General features: G+C 41.9%; 1 protein-coding gene across 6 annotated transcripts in view; it reads right to left on the bottom strand.

The window, feature by feature from the left end:
* The window catches only part of magi2b (membrane associated guanylate kinase, WW and PDZ domain containing 2b), a 90,745-nt gene that overhangs the window by 40,573 nt on the left and 33,578 nt on the right, over positions 1 to 16,594 (bottom strand). For all 6 annotated transcript variants that reach the window (XM_005745935.1, XM_005745936.1, XM_005745937.1 and 3 more), the window contains exons 3-4: positions 4,835 to 4,954; positions 353 to 577 (exon numbers count right to left, since the gene is read on the bottom strand). In XM_005745935.1, coding sequence (XP_005745992.1) covers positions 353 to 577; positions 4,835 to 4,954 — 345 coding nt within the window. The remainder of the gene's footprint in view (positions 1 to 352; positions 578 to 4,834; positions 4,955 to 16,594) is intronic.

The raw sequence follows: 16,594 nt of genomic DNA, 5'->3' as shown, positions 1-16,594 counted from the left end.
TGTTTAAAGTGCTATATAAATAAAGTTGGCTTGGCTATTGCAGTCACGAGTCTGGACTCAGAGGGAAAAGACACTTAATTTTCCACTTAAGGGACAATACAGGTTATGCACCTGCTGTGACAACTGGCCTTTTTCAGTGGTTTGACTCAAAAATACCAGTAGGACGGCAACAAATAACCCGGGGGACAGTCCAGGCCTTCAAACTCTATTTTCTCCTCACCGAAATATGAGTACATAAAGTCTTTGTGGCCACGGCACTTGTGAAACAGAATGTAATTTTGGCTGTGAGTAAAAGAGAAATGTGGCATGCATCAACAGGAAATTCATATTTTTCTTACTCATCCTACAGTACCTGGTGTGATGGCCACCCCGTTGCCATTGACAACTGGGCTCTCCTCTTCCTCCTCCTCAGGCGGCTCCAGACTGGCGCGCTGCTCCATGTTGCTGACTGACTGGTTCCTCTTTCTCTTGCCCTGGGCGCTTGGCCGGGCTCCGGGCAGCAGGGCCTCACTCACATTCAGAGGAGGGGCTGCCGGGGACGGCTCGGCTGGAGGTTTCGGTGTGCCGTAGAAGTTATCTGAGGGCAGAGAGGCAGCGTTTGTGTTAGAGGCCACATGCACAACCAAAGTGGGATCCCAGGTGATGTAACACACCGTCTGGGAGGCGGAGTAAAGGTCCACAGCTCGCAGACAGCTGTGGCTTTGAACAGATGACTGCCTTTCAAAATGAAAGATTTATCTGTCTGAACAGAGTGCCGCAGAAATAACTTAGGCCATGTTTTTGCCTGGTAACAAATCATTTCTATTAAGTCTAATCAATTTACCCACTGGCTGGTGTTTCAGCGAGGAACAAGCATATGCAGTTCCATTTAATAGAGGCCTTCTGATAGACGTTAGTCTGAAAACATGACTGGAGTCAGAACACAGGCTTTTTAATCACAGAGAACATAACAAGGATCCCAAAACAATAACCCAGGAAAAAAAAAAAAACAAGCTGTCTATTTTCTAACTCCCTCAATTTCCCATTCCATTCCACAAAAACACCGGCTTAGAAAGAAAATTGAACACCACAAAATGACTAAACAAACAACAACAATACTAAGACGACAGGAAGTAATGCCCCACACATAGAAGTCAGTGTCATCAATGTCCTTATCATTTAACTTGCAAAATTATTTTCTGCCCTATGATGACATTTCTTTACTATTGGGGGCGTTTCCTAACTCTGCCATATCTCCTGAAAAGGAGGCACCCCCGGCATCGTCCACTAAATTTATCACCCAATCATTGTCGCACCCTTTTTCATCGCTCAAAGGCAGAGGAAACGCCCTACAGACTTCTAAAACGTCACATTTTATACAGGAGAAAAACTGCGAGAGAGGTTCATCCTGAACTGTCACTTTGTTTTGTGACCTGACTACACAATCTTTCACGGCGTGCACCTCCTTTTCCATTCAGAACTGGCCTAATTCTTTGTCGCACAGATTCAAAGTAGATTTTGGTCCACATTGACGTGATGGCGTCGACAGCTGCTGCAGATTTGTCTGAGATCAGGTGAGTGTGGAGGCCATGAGAGTACAGTACTCTATGTCGTGTTCAAGACGAGATGAGATGAGCTTTGTGATCAGGTGTGTTATCCAGCTTGAAGACTAGCACACTGTGGTCATAGATGGGTGCACATGATCAGCAACAATACTCGGGTAGGCGGTGGTGTTTAAACAGTGCTCATTTCTGACCTTGCCATTTAAAATTTCAGCAGAAATCAAGAAAAGGCTTATTTTGTTTTTAGACTCTTTTGGTTAAGCCCTGGAGATGTGGGTTGGTGCCCATCTGGCACCAACAACCATGCCACACTCAGCAGTTTGTCTAAACCACGTCTGCAAGCCTAAATGCATTCAGTTGTTGCCGTGTTGTCTGATTAGATATCTGTCTTAACGAGCACTTGAAAGTGGCTGATGAGTTTATTTCCAGCGCTTAGACTTCCTAGTCTGTCCCAGCCTTTTTTCTTTTTTTTTACTTTCTTTGTTACTCTGTGTAACCTCAACACACAACCCCTATGAAAGATTTAAACAGAACAGCAGCAGCAAGTTAGCAGAAGCATTTAATTACCTTTCATTGAATAAAAGCAGAGAAACCTAGACACAGATATTCTTCTGCAAGGAGAAACCTGGATTTGGTTTCAAAAGAAAGATCCATTTTCAGGCACAGCATCTTAGGGTTAAATTACACGTCTGCATTACTTCTGTACTAGATTACTTGACTCACTAGTTTGCTGGCTCCTAAAGCCCAAACCAGCTGTTTGTTCTCACTAATTAAGCTGATTCTTCCTGAGCTACAACTGTAATGTTGGACAGAAATGTGGAAGTATGTTTGGAGAATCATTATCAGAGTGTAAGTGGGAGGAATAACAGATTAGTTAAAGTTGGGCTGGGTTTCAATAATAGTCACCGGCATCTGCAGCAGCAGGCCGGCACTTAATGAATCGGGGGGAGATTTTAGTTTCTCCTCAAATGTAGAATTCCAAATATAAGTAAGTCCTCTGGGATAGATCATGTCCTTTTATATGATAAAAGAAATCCTGTACTTTCTCTAATTAAACCTCTAAATGATTAAAATTACATAAAGGAAAAGCAACTAAAGAACAGCTCTAAAGAACTGGAGCTTTTTATTTTATAATAATATGACACTGCAAGTATATTTTATGGTAAAAAGTCACAATTAGGCAACGTGAAAGAATAAACTTTGATTTATAAGCTGAGCAAATTTATTCCGCATGGCTTTTTATGACTTTTGTGGATCTAGTTTGCCTCCATCTGCCCAGACAGTCAGCTGACTGTTTGGACTGACATGGCTAACTACATAAAAACTAATCACAGATGAGCGCCAGTCTACCGAGCATAAACCAAAGAACGGGAGAAGGAGGCAGCAATAAAGGACAACACGACCAGCAGGAGGAGCACAGGCATTACAGCCACCACTTCCTCCACAATCTGTGAAAAATATAAATCTGCGCCCGCTGGCACATGTAGACAAAGACACAAGTATAAAGCCCCATAGGCAGCAAGCACCCACCTGTGAAAGGTTAAAGAAGAGATCCTTCAAAGAACTTAAGGCTTTCTGGGGTAAGTTTAGGCCAGAGTTCCTCCTCATGCCTCACGTTAGTTTTAAAAATAAACTCTTCCCTTGATCTTGAATGCTCGAGACGCCTGAAGGCATCCTGGTTTTTGTACAGTTCAACATCCACCTTCAGCTGTGACTCATCTCACATGATCACATACGTAAGCTCCTATGTGCACCAATTCTTGCATTCACATGTACACCCACATGGAATACAGTGTCCAGACTCCGCGTCTGATTTTAGTCTCCCTCACTGCCTGCATTTAATTTTTTTTCTCTTAAAGGCACTGAGTTTGTTTTTGTTGTCTGCTTTTTTTTTTTTTTAAAGTCTTCGTTTCTCTCTCTACACAAAGAGAAGACAATTGCACATGAAAGCACAGAATTAAGAAGGCTGTCCTTTTACATAGTGTAAACAATGAAAGGAAAAACAATCGGAGCAGCTACACAACAACAACGACAACAAAATAATTTGACAAAATATATGCAATGGGGTTTTTGAATTGTTCTCCACGTTTAGCAAGCTTTGGCTTTGTAAAAGGGGACCATGTCACACGCGGTAACCCTGGAAAGTGAAGCAGCCAGTGCTGCTTTTAAGCTGTGGTTAGAAACTGGGACAGGAGCTATCTGAATCTAAATCTCACAGTCTACTGCATTCTTTTATCTCAGGTGTTAGAAGACTTTATCATGCTTTAGTAACCTTAAACTGCATGGTGGTCAGTTCAGAGATGTGCTTTGGAAAACCAGACCATTTCAGTGTGTAACGCTAACAAACGTCACAGGTGAGTGCATCTCCAAGGAAACAGTGAAAGCGTATGCTGCTGTCAAGACTCCCAGACTCACTGCTATCCTTGCTTTAATTTATAAGACAGAAATGAAGCCCATCTCTCAGTTATGCAATTTAGGCTTTTTTTCACATTGTGAAAAACAGTAATTTGAGTTAATGAAATTATAAATTATTCCATAATCAAATTACACCCATATATCACCCGGCATACATCCGGTCTCTGATTCTTCCGTCTCCACTCTCTTATTTTATTATGCATTACAAAATGAGTTGCAGCACCTCTAGTGCAGCCACCCAGAAAGAGACAGTTCCCCCCAGTGGGTATAACTAAGCTCGGTGTCAAGGGAAATGTACGCTGCAGACACACTGCAGACACACACTTGTGACATGAACATGAAGACAGGAACACACATATAACCATACATGCGCCCATATCCCCTACATTCACACACACACACACACACACACACACACATACACACACATAATTTGTGTGCGTGTGTTCAGTTGCACACAGAGGAGAAAAATAAAACTGCTTCTGGGCAAATGAACCAGCAAATCCCCCATCTGTAGACATATCCCTGACAGTGTAGCAAAGCAGAGATGCACAGACTTGACATGACTTGGAAATGGCTTTCGTCCAGCTCACGCACACACATACACACAAACTGTTGAACAACCACAGGAGGAAACTATGATACTGAATAAAATCAGTGCACAAGACTCATTTTGTTTATTTGAGCATCACCTGACGCATCGAATTAATCAAATAAATATACACATGTTGTTGCGCAGTGTATGTATATACATAAACATTTTAAAAATAGAAAACTGGTACTACCGAAACATACGTTCCCATTTTTCCTCCCCGTGCACCTGTACTTGTCCTGCAGATGAAGCCTATTTTGTGCACAGCAGCATTCCCAGAGCTCACCTTCATAGGTTCCACTCTCTAGCAGGGCTCCACTTTGCTCCAATTCCATAAAACGCTCCACACTCACAAAGTTGTAGTCCACCCCTGGCACCTCCCCCTCCTTAGGTTGCCTGGTGGTACCTGCAGAGACAGAGAGAGAGAGGGCGAGGAGGAAGAGGAGGGGAGAGGAGGGAGGGAGAGGTCATTAGAACCAAATGGGGCACTTGAGAAGAAAAGGCAGGAAGGCAGAGAAAGCGCTCAGAAAAAGGGCTGGATGGGAAAAGACGGCAGATTTGAGGCTACAAAGTGTACGAGAGGAAGTGGGAGGGGAAGGGAAATGGAACAGAAGTGGGTGACTGAGGAGTCATCACTTGTGATAGCCAAATCCATTCACACAATTGTGTGTGTGAGTGACAGTGAGAGACAGCGAGAGAAGAGCAGGGAGAGCAAAACACCAACAGCAAACCACCATTATTCAGTTCCTATGAGCCAATCCAATGCTTCTTTAGTAATGAGTGAATCAATATGGCAGTTTTAGGAAGCATAACTCAAACCTCCTTACACAGCACACAATACAGCGCCGATTGGATTATTGTAGAAACAGCAGGAATGCAGACGCACCACATTACCATGCAGCAATTAGAGCCTTCCTGCATCAGTGCTCTGGAGATCTCCATCAGCGCAGCGGCGTCGAGGCTCGGCTCTGTGATGGCAGCAATGGGAGTTTTGAGTTTAATGAGGTGCTGTGTTTGTGTCTCTGCCAAGTGGACTTACAGTTCGGGCTCAGTAAAGTATGCTGCCGTTGATGCCTGCTCTCTATCGATCACGCCTGAAAACAATCATTGGTATGGAGCAGACAGGGAGACCGCTCTGAGCTGTTCCCAGGACTCGGGTCCACAGTGTAACAGCTAAGTCGGATTGATCTGGCTGCGCGGGTTACCAGAAAGTGTACGATTTGTGCCACGTCCAAGTGTACAGGTCTGAAAAGCAAGTTTTTGGAAAGCTAAAATTGGGTACATGTTCTCAGGTATAAACAGAGGGTATAAAATGCTTACAGGCATCACAGCAGAAGTGTGAGCTGTGGGAGATTAAAACAGCAGGTGGATGAGGTGCTGTGGGCTCATACACGACACACTCGTGCATGCAGAGAGAGAGGGGTGGCTGCAGCATCCTCTAACTCTCCCCCTAATCATTATTTGTCTATTGATCGTCTGTCACTGCTTTATTCCTGTACTGCATCCACTGAACATTCTCAGCTGTATTTACTTCACTACTGGGAGCAAAGATGGCAGCCTGGCAACACCTAATGAGTGAGGAAGCAACACCAAGAACATCAGACATCGGCAGACATCTATTAAACTTTAAAACATGGCCACACTGCGCACAGACTGTGGTGTCTTTTTTGTACTTTTCTCTCTCTGTGTGCATCTAAATGTGTGATTATACTGTGTACTTGCGTTTTTGACTGTGATTGTTAGCAAAGTGACCAAGTGTGCCCATAATAATCCCATTTCCAAGCTGATCACAGCTCAGTCGGACACCGTGAGTCCACAACCCCACTGGAACGAGAGTGCAGTGTGCGTCGCTGTGAGTATGTATCACCCTTCCCATCACTTGATGGACTCAGATCAATATTAAATTAGTTGACAATGATGTGAATGGCACTAAGACTTATAAAGAGCTCTAAGATCCATAAAATAAACATTCAGTTAATTTGTTTATTTAACTTACAAAAATTGAGTTTTTCTGCATAATTAAGCTTGAACAGAAATGTAAACTTTGGCAGAGGCTTTGCTTTTAAACAATACACAATTTAAGCTTTTTTCCCCTGAAAAATTGATCATGTCTGCTCATAAATATTAATGAACTAGCACCATTCTGCTAGCAGTAACAATAAAACTGAGCACGTCCAATATTTTGGTTGTACTTAAGAGGAAAACTGTAAATAATATACATGTATATATAATCCTTGTTATCTTCAAAACAGTTAAGCTACACTTACATAGAAGAAAAAAGAAATAAAAGGTCCAAATATGCTCATTCTTGGCAAATGTGCATATTTGCTTCTGTATTTCTGCATTTGGGAAAGGGAAAATCTGCCTCGGCTATTATATTATATATAGTCCACCAACTTCAGAAGTATTGATGGGAATTTCTTTCAGGCTGTAGTTTTTATGTTTTCATACTGGATTGCATTATTTCATATGGTATAATAAAATCTTCCCCACCTCCATTGGCTGACTCATCACTCCTCTGACTCAGTCTGTGCAAACATTTATCATCATAATCTCCACAAACATGACGTATTTTGGAGGCTTATTTTACAAGATTGCATCATAGTGTCAGGTGACCATTTTAGATACAATTTCAAAAACACAAACACCCCCTAACGCAGCCTCACATGCTCCTGCGAAAATGGTCTTCAATGCCACTTGAACTACACTCAGCTGTTACACTTAAAGGAATAATGCAGATGATATTAACACCAATGTCAACAATGCCATAGGCACACAGACACAGATTACCAGAGAGGCTGTCTTTAGTGTTAATGTGGTTACTCCTTTAAAAAAATATTTTGCTATACTAAAGCAAACTGAAAAGAAGACGTGCAAGAGGTCCACAAAATAATGACTCAATAGTGATTCTTGGCTTGATTGAGGACACAAATCCCAGTCTCCTGAGCGAAAATCATGTGTCTGATGTATTTATCTACCGCAATCCTCTCCACATACACTCTATCGCTTTTTCTACCATCTCATGTCCCCTGAAGATAAACCTCTTCCACTACAGGTACCTTCAGCTGTTGAGGCATGTAGCCATGGACTGATGTCAAAATGATGTGCAACCATGCATACACCAGAGTGTTTATATTTTTTCGTGGAGCCGAGTTTAAACAGTCAAATAGCTGCAGTACGTTTGGGTGCAAAGACACGCTTTAAAAGAACAATTGCAAAGAAGAAGAAGAAGAAAAAGAAGGACGACCACGGCATGTGCAGTGTGACGCTGAATATCCCCAGCTGGCCAGGTGGTGCTGGCCGCCTTCCACGGAGTACAGCTATTGATCTGTAAGATCAGATTGAAATTATTCTGCTGCCCACACCAGAGTAGGCAGAGCCTGCTGGCATACTGATGACCTGCTGATAGCCTTCTCCCACAGCTTCCTTCAGTGGACACACCAACTGAGCTGAGAGAGGCAGAGTGGGAGAGAGGGAGGGAGTACGTCTTGTTGGATCTGAGCTGGAAATATTGATCGAGTATCTGGGTTTGAGATACTTTTCCTCGTTTCTCCTTTATCCTTACACATTTCTGCTCAGAGTGCATTACCTATTTTCCTGTGCTCTTCCTCCTTCCTCCCAGTAAATACCTATGAAGTTTTTATTACAAAGAACATCGTTTCCAGAAAAATCCAAGCATTGTTCCTTCTGCCTCGGTTACCATATTTCACCTGTCTTCATCTTTACTTAACCTTACCAACTTTAGTTTTCGTATCTGGGAAAACTTTAAAAGTGAAGGCAGAAACAATTTAATCCGTAACTGTCTGTGTAGGTTCTCATTCATCCAGGACATGGCAACCTAAGGAGCATGTAAAGAAAAGCAACCAGTCTCTTTTCTTTCCCTGAAATTCCTTCAGTTTGGTTTTGGCAATTTTCTCTTCATATTTTTTCATGTGAAGACACAAAGACCTAAACAATGCTTTAAATATTTACCGCTTGAAATCTTTTCTATCATATTTCCAGTTAGTAAGGGCTGTCTCTGCCTGTGCAGCTACCCTTGGAAAATCCCGGAAACTATTCTAATGATCATCAAACTACATCTTTACTGATATCCACACACGGGTGTCAAACGTTGTCATTAAGAGTGCAGAGGGGTCATCAAATGTCATCTTTATGGGGGAAAGAGTTAATAAATGATGCAACTGCACAGGTGCTCAAATTAAAACAAAAAATAGCAGCAGACTCCACAAAGTGGAGGCAGTGATGCTCTCACACAGCCAAAAACACTGCTGCGGTTGACTATTGATTGGGTTTCATGCTTTTGCTAATAAAAGGTTAAAATCGGCTGTGAGCCAAAAATGGTCTTTGCATCACAATCAGCCAGTGTACCCAACCCTCTCAGAGGTGACGCTGCAGGAATACGAGCACTACCGAGATTTATGGCTCAAATGACTTAAATCCACAATAAAACAGAAAACCTTGGAGCTGCCTCTCTGGGAGGGAAAGACACTGTCTGCCTCAAACCCTGACAGCGAAGAACTACAGAATATTTTCTGTGGATGTGTGTGGGGGAGAGAACAGAGAGAGACGATGTAGAAACACAACAAGGAAAGTCCATTTAGAGCAAAAGCTAAAATAGATGATATACTGAAATAACTCAGCTGGGTGTGAGATGATAAGAGGACAAAGACCTTTGCTAAATTATAGAGTGGAGGGAAGAGTGGCAAGCAGAGAAACACAGAGAGAGGCAGCAACAGAGAAGGAGACAGAGAGAGGGGGGTAAAAGGCTGATTGGTTAACCTCGCAGTGCATCCACAGCAGCTTGCAAGTGTGTTTGAGAATGTGAACTGTGTTCATTCGCATATTTATATAATTAGACAGGAAGTCACCAAGAGGGAGAAGCAGAGTGGTGGAGATTCAGGGCTAAAAATAGATTATCGATGGACTGATTAACATAATAAAGGTTGGGGAAAGGCAGGCAAATGATACGGTCTCTGCGTGAGAATGTGTGGGAGCAAGGAGGTGTGTGTGGAGTGGGGGTGTCAAGCGAGTCTCTCTTATTAATAGTTAATACTGTAATCTATAGACACAGAGCACGGGATGTCATTATTTTCTCCAGAGTTCTTATACTCATTATCCTCCACAGTAATTTTAATAAATTTGTGGTTATAATGCAAAGAACATTTATATGATAATAGGACTGAGCAGCAAACCCAGACTAGTAAAGCTGGATGTGCATAGTTCCACAGAATCATCTCTGAGTCTCTGTGTGCATACAGTCAGGCTCATAAGTATTTGGACTGTAAATTTTGCCTGTACACACAAGCACAGTGGATTTTAAATAAGGCTATCAAGATGTGATTAAAGTGCAGACTTTCAGCTTTAATTCAAGGGGTTTTTACAAAAGCACTGCATTAACCGTTTTGGAATTTAAATAATTTTTATACACGGCCCCCTTTTACATAAGAAAAAAAAGTAATTAGGCAATTGGCTGACAAGCAGTTTCATGGCCAGGTGAGGCCAGTTTCCTCATTAAAATTAAGCAGAGAACATCTGGACTGTATTCCACAGTATGACGTCCAAAGAGATGTTGGTGTGACTGAAGGAGGCCATCATTAGGCTGGAAACGAAAACAAAGCAGAGATACAGCAAAAACTTTAGGAGTGTTGGAATCAACGATTTGGTACTGTATATTCTTAAAAAGAGCGAACACACCAACGAGCTCAGCAACACCAAATTGCCTGAGGGACCACAGAGACAAAGTACAGGGTGACAGACTGTTTTCCCCATCTAAGAAAACCCCTTTACAACATCCGATCAAGTCAAGACGAGGTCAGCGTGCCATTTTAAAAAGTCTTTGGACAGATGAAACCAGGCATAACTTCGACCAGAATGATGGAGAAGAGAAAAGTATGGAGAAGGAAAGAAACACATTATCACATTAATGGTCAAACATGTTGGAGGCAATGTCATGGCACGGGCACGTATGGATGCAGGTGCAAGCGTTTCACTTGTGTTTATCGACGATGCGGCTGCTGACAGAAGTAACAGGATGAAAGTGAAGTGCACGGCACCGTATCATCTGCTAAGATTCAGCCAAACGCTGCAAAACGGAATCCCAAGACAGAGAAACCGGCCAAGTCAGTCACCTGATGTTAACACAGCAGAGCGTGCTTTTATTGTTATCGAAGACAAAGCTGTAGTAAAGGCCGAGCATCTCAGAGGAAATGAAACAGCATTCGGTGGTTTCTAGACTTCATTTGTCTTTGCCTGCAAACGATTTTCATCCAAGTATTAAAAACAATCCTTATGTGTAAAGTTATGACAGTTTGTCCAAATAACTTTAAGCATCTGAAAACAGGAGTGCGTCAATATAAATGTGGAAAAAAACAGAAATACTAAACAGTTAATTTAATATTTCTTTTAAAAAAGCTGAAGAGCTGAACATCTGTACTTCAGCCACGTCTTGATTGTTTAATTTAAAATCCACAGTTGTGCTGTACAAAAGCGTAGCTGTTTGTCTCACAGACCTCATATTCGTTTCTGAGCTGAGTGAATTTGTTACATAGACTGAATTAACACCAAATATAACTGCAACTAAAAATAGTCCCTGAAAAGGTGAATATCTGTGACACTCTTTCACGATAATCCTCTAGTGGGCTAAACGAGGAGGTTTATACGTGCATGTACAGAAGTGATAGCACACTAAATGTAGGTCCATTCTCACCTTATTATGCTGCACATCTTTTCAACTGAATTAGCACGTGGTGCTTTCTGCTTATCTGTTTAACCCTGCTACATCCTTTGGTGGGTATATATTAATATAATATTCAAAATTCTGTATGCTAAAAAAAAACTACATCTATTAGAAGGTGAGGTCAGAAGACACAATCTTGTTACAGTGTAATCAAAAAATACAGAGACAATGCACTGTCCTCAAAACCCTGAACCGGTTTACCCACAGTCGTTTCTAGCAGAGAGCAAGCAGAGCACCACAACAGACTGTCTCAGTTACACATCCATCCATCCATCCATCCATCCGTCCATCCTTTCTCCTGATTCTTGTTCCAATTTACCTCGTCGCTCTTCGTTCCACTATAGCTGATCTCTGTCCCCATTACTCCCTCCCTGTCTTTTTTAATCCGCTCCTTTTTCCCTTCATTATTCTCCACTCCTCTCGTCTCTTCTTCAGGCTCTGTCTAACACTTTGGTCTTCTCTTTCATTCACTCTCCTCCTTCCGTCTTCTTCTTCCCGGTTGACAGATGTGAAGTGTGACAGCAGGTCTATAGAAGAAGTATCATCGAGCACACACACACACACACACACACACACACACACCCTTATTTACACTACAAAGCCTGGGCTACAGATGCAGCGACACAACATGGCAACACTCTGACAGGAGCGTATGCTCTCACGACAACACGTCAGTACTTGGCAACACAGACTCACCATGGTAACAAGCAGCAATATCTACACGAGCTGTTCATAAATAATATTTATGTCAGGTATGACACACCGCTTTGCATGTGGAGCCGTTTTACTAGTCACAGTGTCAGAGGTCTCCAGTTTGATCCTTTTCTGCTCTGCACCGCTGCAGGTGTGTGCTCGTCGCCGACTCTTACTTCATCAATCAATTACTTTTGCAGCATGGCTACCCAGAGCTCACACCTGGTTACCTCGGAGTAATTTACCTGTTGTTTGAGCAGACAGGTTTTACTCTGAAGGGAACTGCAGGCTGGGGGGACTAGGAGACTTGGATGTCATGTCTCAGTGTAAATCTCTCTCAGGGCAGAAGGATGCTCTGCTCCACATTTCAGTCTAGCTGCAATCATCAGTGAGACAGCGAGAGAGACAGGTGTGAGACTCACTGCTCGCTCTGCTACAGACAAACCAAATTTAAGGTGGACTTTCTAAGCTTTTCCTTATTTCCTGTCACATATATACTGTTGCAGTGGAGAAAGCTTCAAATAATGAGGGCTGTGCATTTATACATTATCCCTATGATCCAGAAGCTCCGGCTTCACACAGCTCCAAACGCTCAGTTTCAAACAGATTCTGCTCCATTCTTTGCTCTTAAAAAGAGAGGATCTCCATAATATGGACATCTCACTTCACATTTAAGGCTGTATAAAGGTTAAAACAAGCAGAATTATTGAGCTTTGGATGTGCAGTAGGTGGATCGGTTGTTAGGCCGGCTGTTTATCCTTGATTTTTCCTTATTTCCTTACCGAAGACATTGGGAGAAACGAAAAGACATGGTGGTTAGCACTGTTGCCTCACAGCAAGAAGGTACTGGGCTGAAACCCCACCTGGGGTCCTTCCATGTCTTTGTGAATTCTGACTTCCTCCCAAAGGTTAATTGGCGATTATAAAAGTGACCGTGCAGTAGGTGTGAATATGAGTGTGAACAGACTGGTGACCTGTGCGAGGTGTACCCTGCTTCTCACCCTGTGACAGCTAGGATAGGTTACAGGCCCAGGAAAACAGGGAAAATGGATAGAGTGAGAAAACTGAAGGTATATTGTTCCAGACTTCTGGGATACCAAGAACCTGGGAGTGATCTTTTGACAACGCTCACTTTTTATGAACAAATATTGCTGTCAAAGCTAACTTAGTTCAGCTTTGATACTTGTGAAGTTGAAGCCATTTCTCTTCCTTTAGAGACTTTGAAAAGGTTAGAGATGCTTTCATTTCGTCTCAGCTTGACTATTGTAATAGTTTTTTTTCATTCAGGTGTCAGTCTGTCTGTCTTTGTCGACCGCAGCTGCTCGGGTCCACAGTCTCCTACATCAACTCCCAATCAGTTTAAGATTTGATATTGTTTTTTTTAAGTCATTACACAGGATAGTGGCCCCATATCTCTTTCCACTAAATCTCCGAGGTCTGCTAAGCAGATGATCCGAGTTGCTCTGAGGTGCAGAACCAACATCTGGATAGCAGACCTTTACTGTATTTGCTCCTAAATAACAGAAAAAAAAAATTGCTTTTCACATCTGGATTTCTCCAGATATTTTTAAAACTCCCAGAAAAACTATTTATTTTGGAGCTTTTAAACCTGACATTTGTTTTCTTACTTGTATTCGTTTAATATTTTTTATGTTATTATTATCTGATTCTCTCAGCTGTACAGCAGATTGAAGAAGACAGATGTTGACCAAACACAGTGATAAATTGGCTTGACGTATTCTAAATTACACTGACTTGCTCATGAAGCTGCATCAGTCATGTCGACCCGTTCGGTGCTGGAAAGTGAATAACAGTAATTCTTTAAAATGGTGAACTATTCCGTTACGTGGCAGTTTCAGGAAGGTTGCATCATTACTGATGTCAAGCGGCGTATTAAATAAATCGTTTATCAATAAAAAAATTAATCCTGTCTCTTGCACCAAGCACTGAAAATGTCAAAGAGCCTTAACAGCATCTTTAATCAAACGATGGGACGTTAGCCGGTTAGCTGACTTATTCCAGATTTTTTTTTTATGTGATTATTTATCTGTATGTGTTGACTTTTTAACATTTGGATGCACAAATTATAAACTCGCCGCGTCACTTGGAGACTGTGTTGCTCATTTTTCATATGATTGACTATTTTGCATTTTTTCTTGTGAAGATTTTTTTTATTGTTAACGGGACACAAAAACATGAGAAAATGCTCTAAAACCAGCTAATGTCTGCCATTTTTGCAGCCTTGACTTATCAACCATCTGAATAATTGGTGTAGTTATTCGCTAATGTATTGGAAAAAATGTCAGTGTGTTCATGCTGTCAATAATCATTCACATGTAGAGTTATCAAAATAATATTTTATGCGTGTTCTTTCCCTTTTAAAGCAGTCCGGGTTAAATGACATGTCATTTCTGAGTAGATTCGATAATTTTCTATCTAATTTTTTTTCCTATTGGAGGAAAGTGTCTTTGCAATGTCTACTTACTCTACTCACTGTTGTGCAGCAAAGACGTAACAGCATCAATAAGAAGAACATTTTCAGAGACCTTTCATTGTATATAGTAATACTTGCAAAGATATTAAAGCTTGTTTTTTTTTAACAATATTTGATTGTTTAATGTGGCTATTGCTCAGTGGTCACCATCGCTTATCTTATTCAGCATTGGGTGGGAGTGGCTGGAGCCTTTCCAGGCTGTGATAGGGCGAGTGGTTGGATACACCCCAGACAGGCCACCAGTCTCTTGCAGGGCTAGCACAGAGAGACAGCCAACCATTCACACTCACATTAACAGCCAGTTCAGAGTCACCAATAACCTTAACAGATAAGCAGGCAGAAGATAAACTCCACGCAGAAAAAAAGCCACAGCAGGTTCAAACTCCGGATCTTTGGATTGCTCACGTGTGTTCATTTAGAAGGGGTTTTAAAATAAGATCCTGGAGACTATACCATGGGGCAAAACTTTCCTATTAAAGGGATCTGGTAATGTACTGAACACAAATATGCTCTTATATTGACACCAAACAAATAAGTTAAACTCAAATCAGCTCTAATCTCAGCAACTCTCTGCTTACCACCAAAACACACCTTAAAGTATTTTTCTATGTGTTTTTTTTCCTTCAGCTTGACATATTTTCTATGTTTGGACATAAAAATGAAATGAAATTCTGTGTGTTTTTAGCTTGTCATTAAAACCCAAGACTATCACAATGCATCTGTCAGTTACTCCATCAGAAAGAGCAGATGACTGAGACAAAATATGGTTTTCTAGGGAATTCAAATTTCCTCCGTAAACTAAAGCAGGCAGTCAATTAAACCCCTTCTTTAAATGATACCTGGCAGTGTGCATTCAGATTAAACACTGCAGCAGGTGTGGAGCTCCTTCCATAAGTCTGTCTGTCAGATCCAGAGGCTGCTGCAAAGACAACTGCTTGCTAGATGTATCAGCGTCTGGCGGTGTCGGTGTCTGCGTGACATTGAGAAATTACCCTTGCACCAAGGCATTTCCTGCGGTGATGGAAATCAACCGCGACAGGCTGAAAAGCACCTTTATTAGTCTGCAGATCTGAATGACGAAGGATGAAAGCGGGGGGTAGCATAATCCTCACACAGAGGCGGTGTATGGTATACTCACTGGCCACTTTGTTAGGTACACCTGTTCAACTGTGTGTTAATAGGAATATGTAATCGGCTAATCACATGGCAGCAAATCAGGCACGCAGACATGATCAAGATGATCTGCTGAAGTTCAAACTGAGCATCAGAATGACACTTATTACAACCAAGGTATGCAGAAGAGCATCTCTGAACACACATCCTACCTCAAGCAAATGGGCTACAGCAGCAGGAGATCACACCGGGTGTCACTCGTGTTAATTAAGACAAAGGAATCTCACCAAAACTGAACAACAGAAAAGAAAATTGTTTATTCTCAATTTCTGCTGTGACATTCTGATGTTAGGGTCAGAATTAGCTATCAACAACATGAAAGCATAGATCTACCCTGCCTTGCATCAATGGATCAGGGTGCTGGTGGTGCAATGGTGTGGAGTATATCTTGTTGGTGCAGTTAGTATTAACTTAGCATCGTTTTTAATGCCACCGCCTACCTGAACTGTTGCTGACCACATCCCTTCTGATGCCTGCACCCAGCAGGAAAAGGCACCGTGTCACAAAATTCAGGCCATCTGATTTCTCTAGCATGACAATGAGCTCATTGTACTCAAATGGCTTCCACAGTCAATAGATGCCAATACATTAGAGCACCTTTTGGATTTGGTAGAACAAGAGATTCACATGATGGATGAGCAGCCAACAAATCTGCAGGAACTGTGTGATCCTGTCATGTAAATATGGACTAAAGGAGGAAAGTTTCAAACACCTTGCTGACTCAGTGCCTCAAAGAATTAAACTCTCAAAGCAAAAGTACCAGCAAGATGCACCTAATAAAGTGGCCAGTGAGTATGCTTATGGCAAAAAGTAAAGGTTAACCAGTGTAAAACACGTGAACTCACTGAGGTGTAAGTGTGCGATGACCATCACAGAATGAGCCAAGCTTATCACGCACATCTTTAAACTACCACAGAGAGAAAGCAACAGTGGTGGAGTGGAGACGGGAA

This window comes from Pundamilia nyererei, unplaced genomic scaffold, assembly GCF_000239375.1.
Source record: "Pundamilia nyererei isolate P.nyererei 1_Seehausen unplaced genomic scaffold, PunNye1.0 scaffold00170, whole genome shotgun sequence".
NCBI classification, from domain to species: Eukaryota; Metazoa; Chordata; class Actinopteri; order Cichliformes; family Cichlidae; genus Pundamilia; species Pundamilia nyererei.
This window is presented reverse-complemented; position numbering and strand designations above follow the sequence as displayed.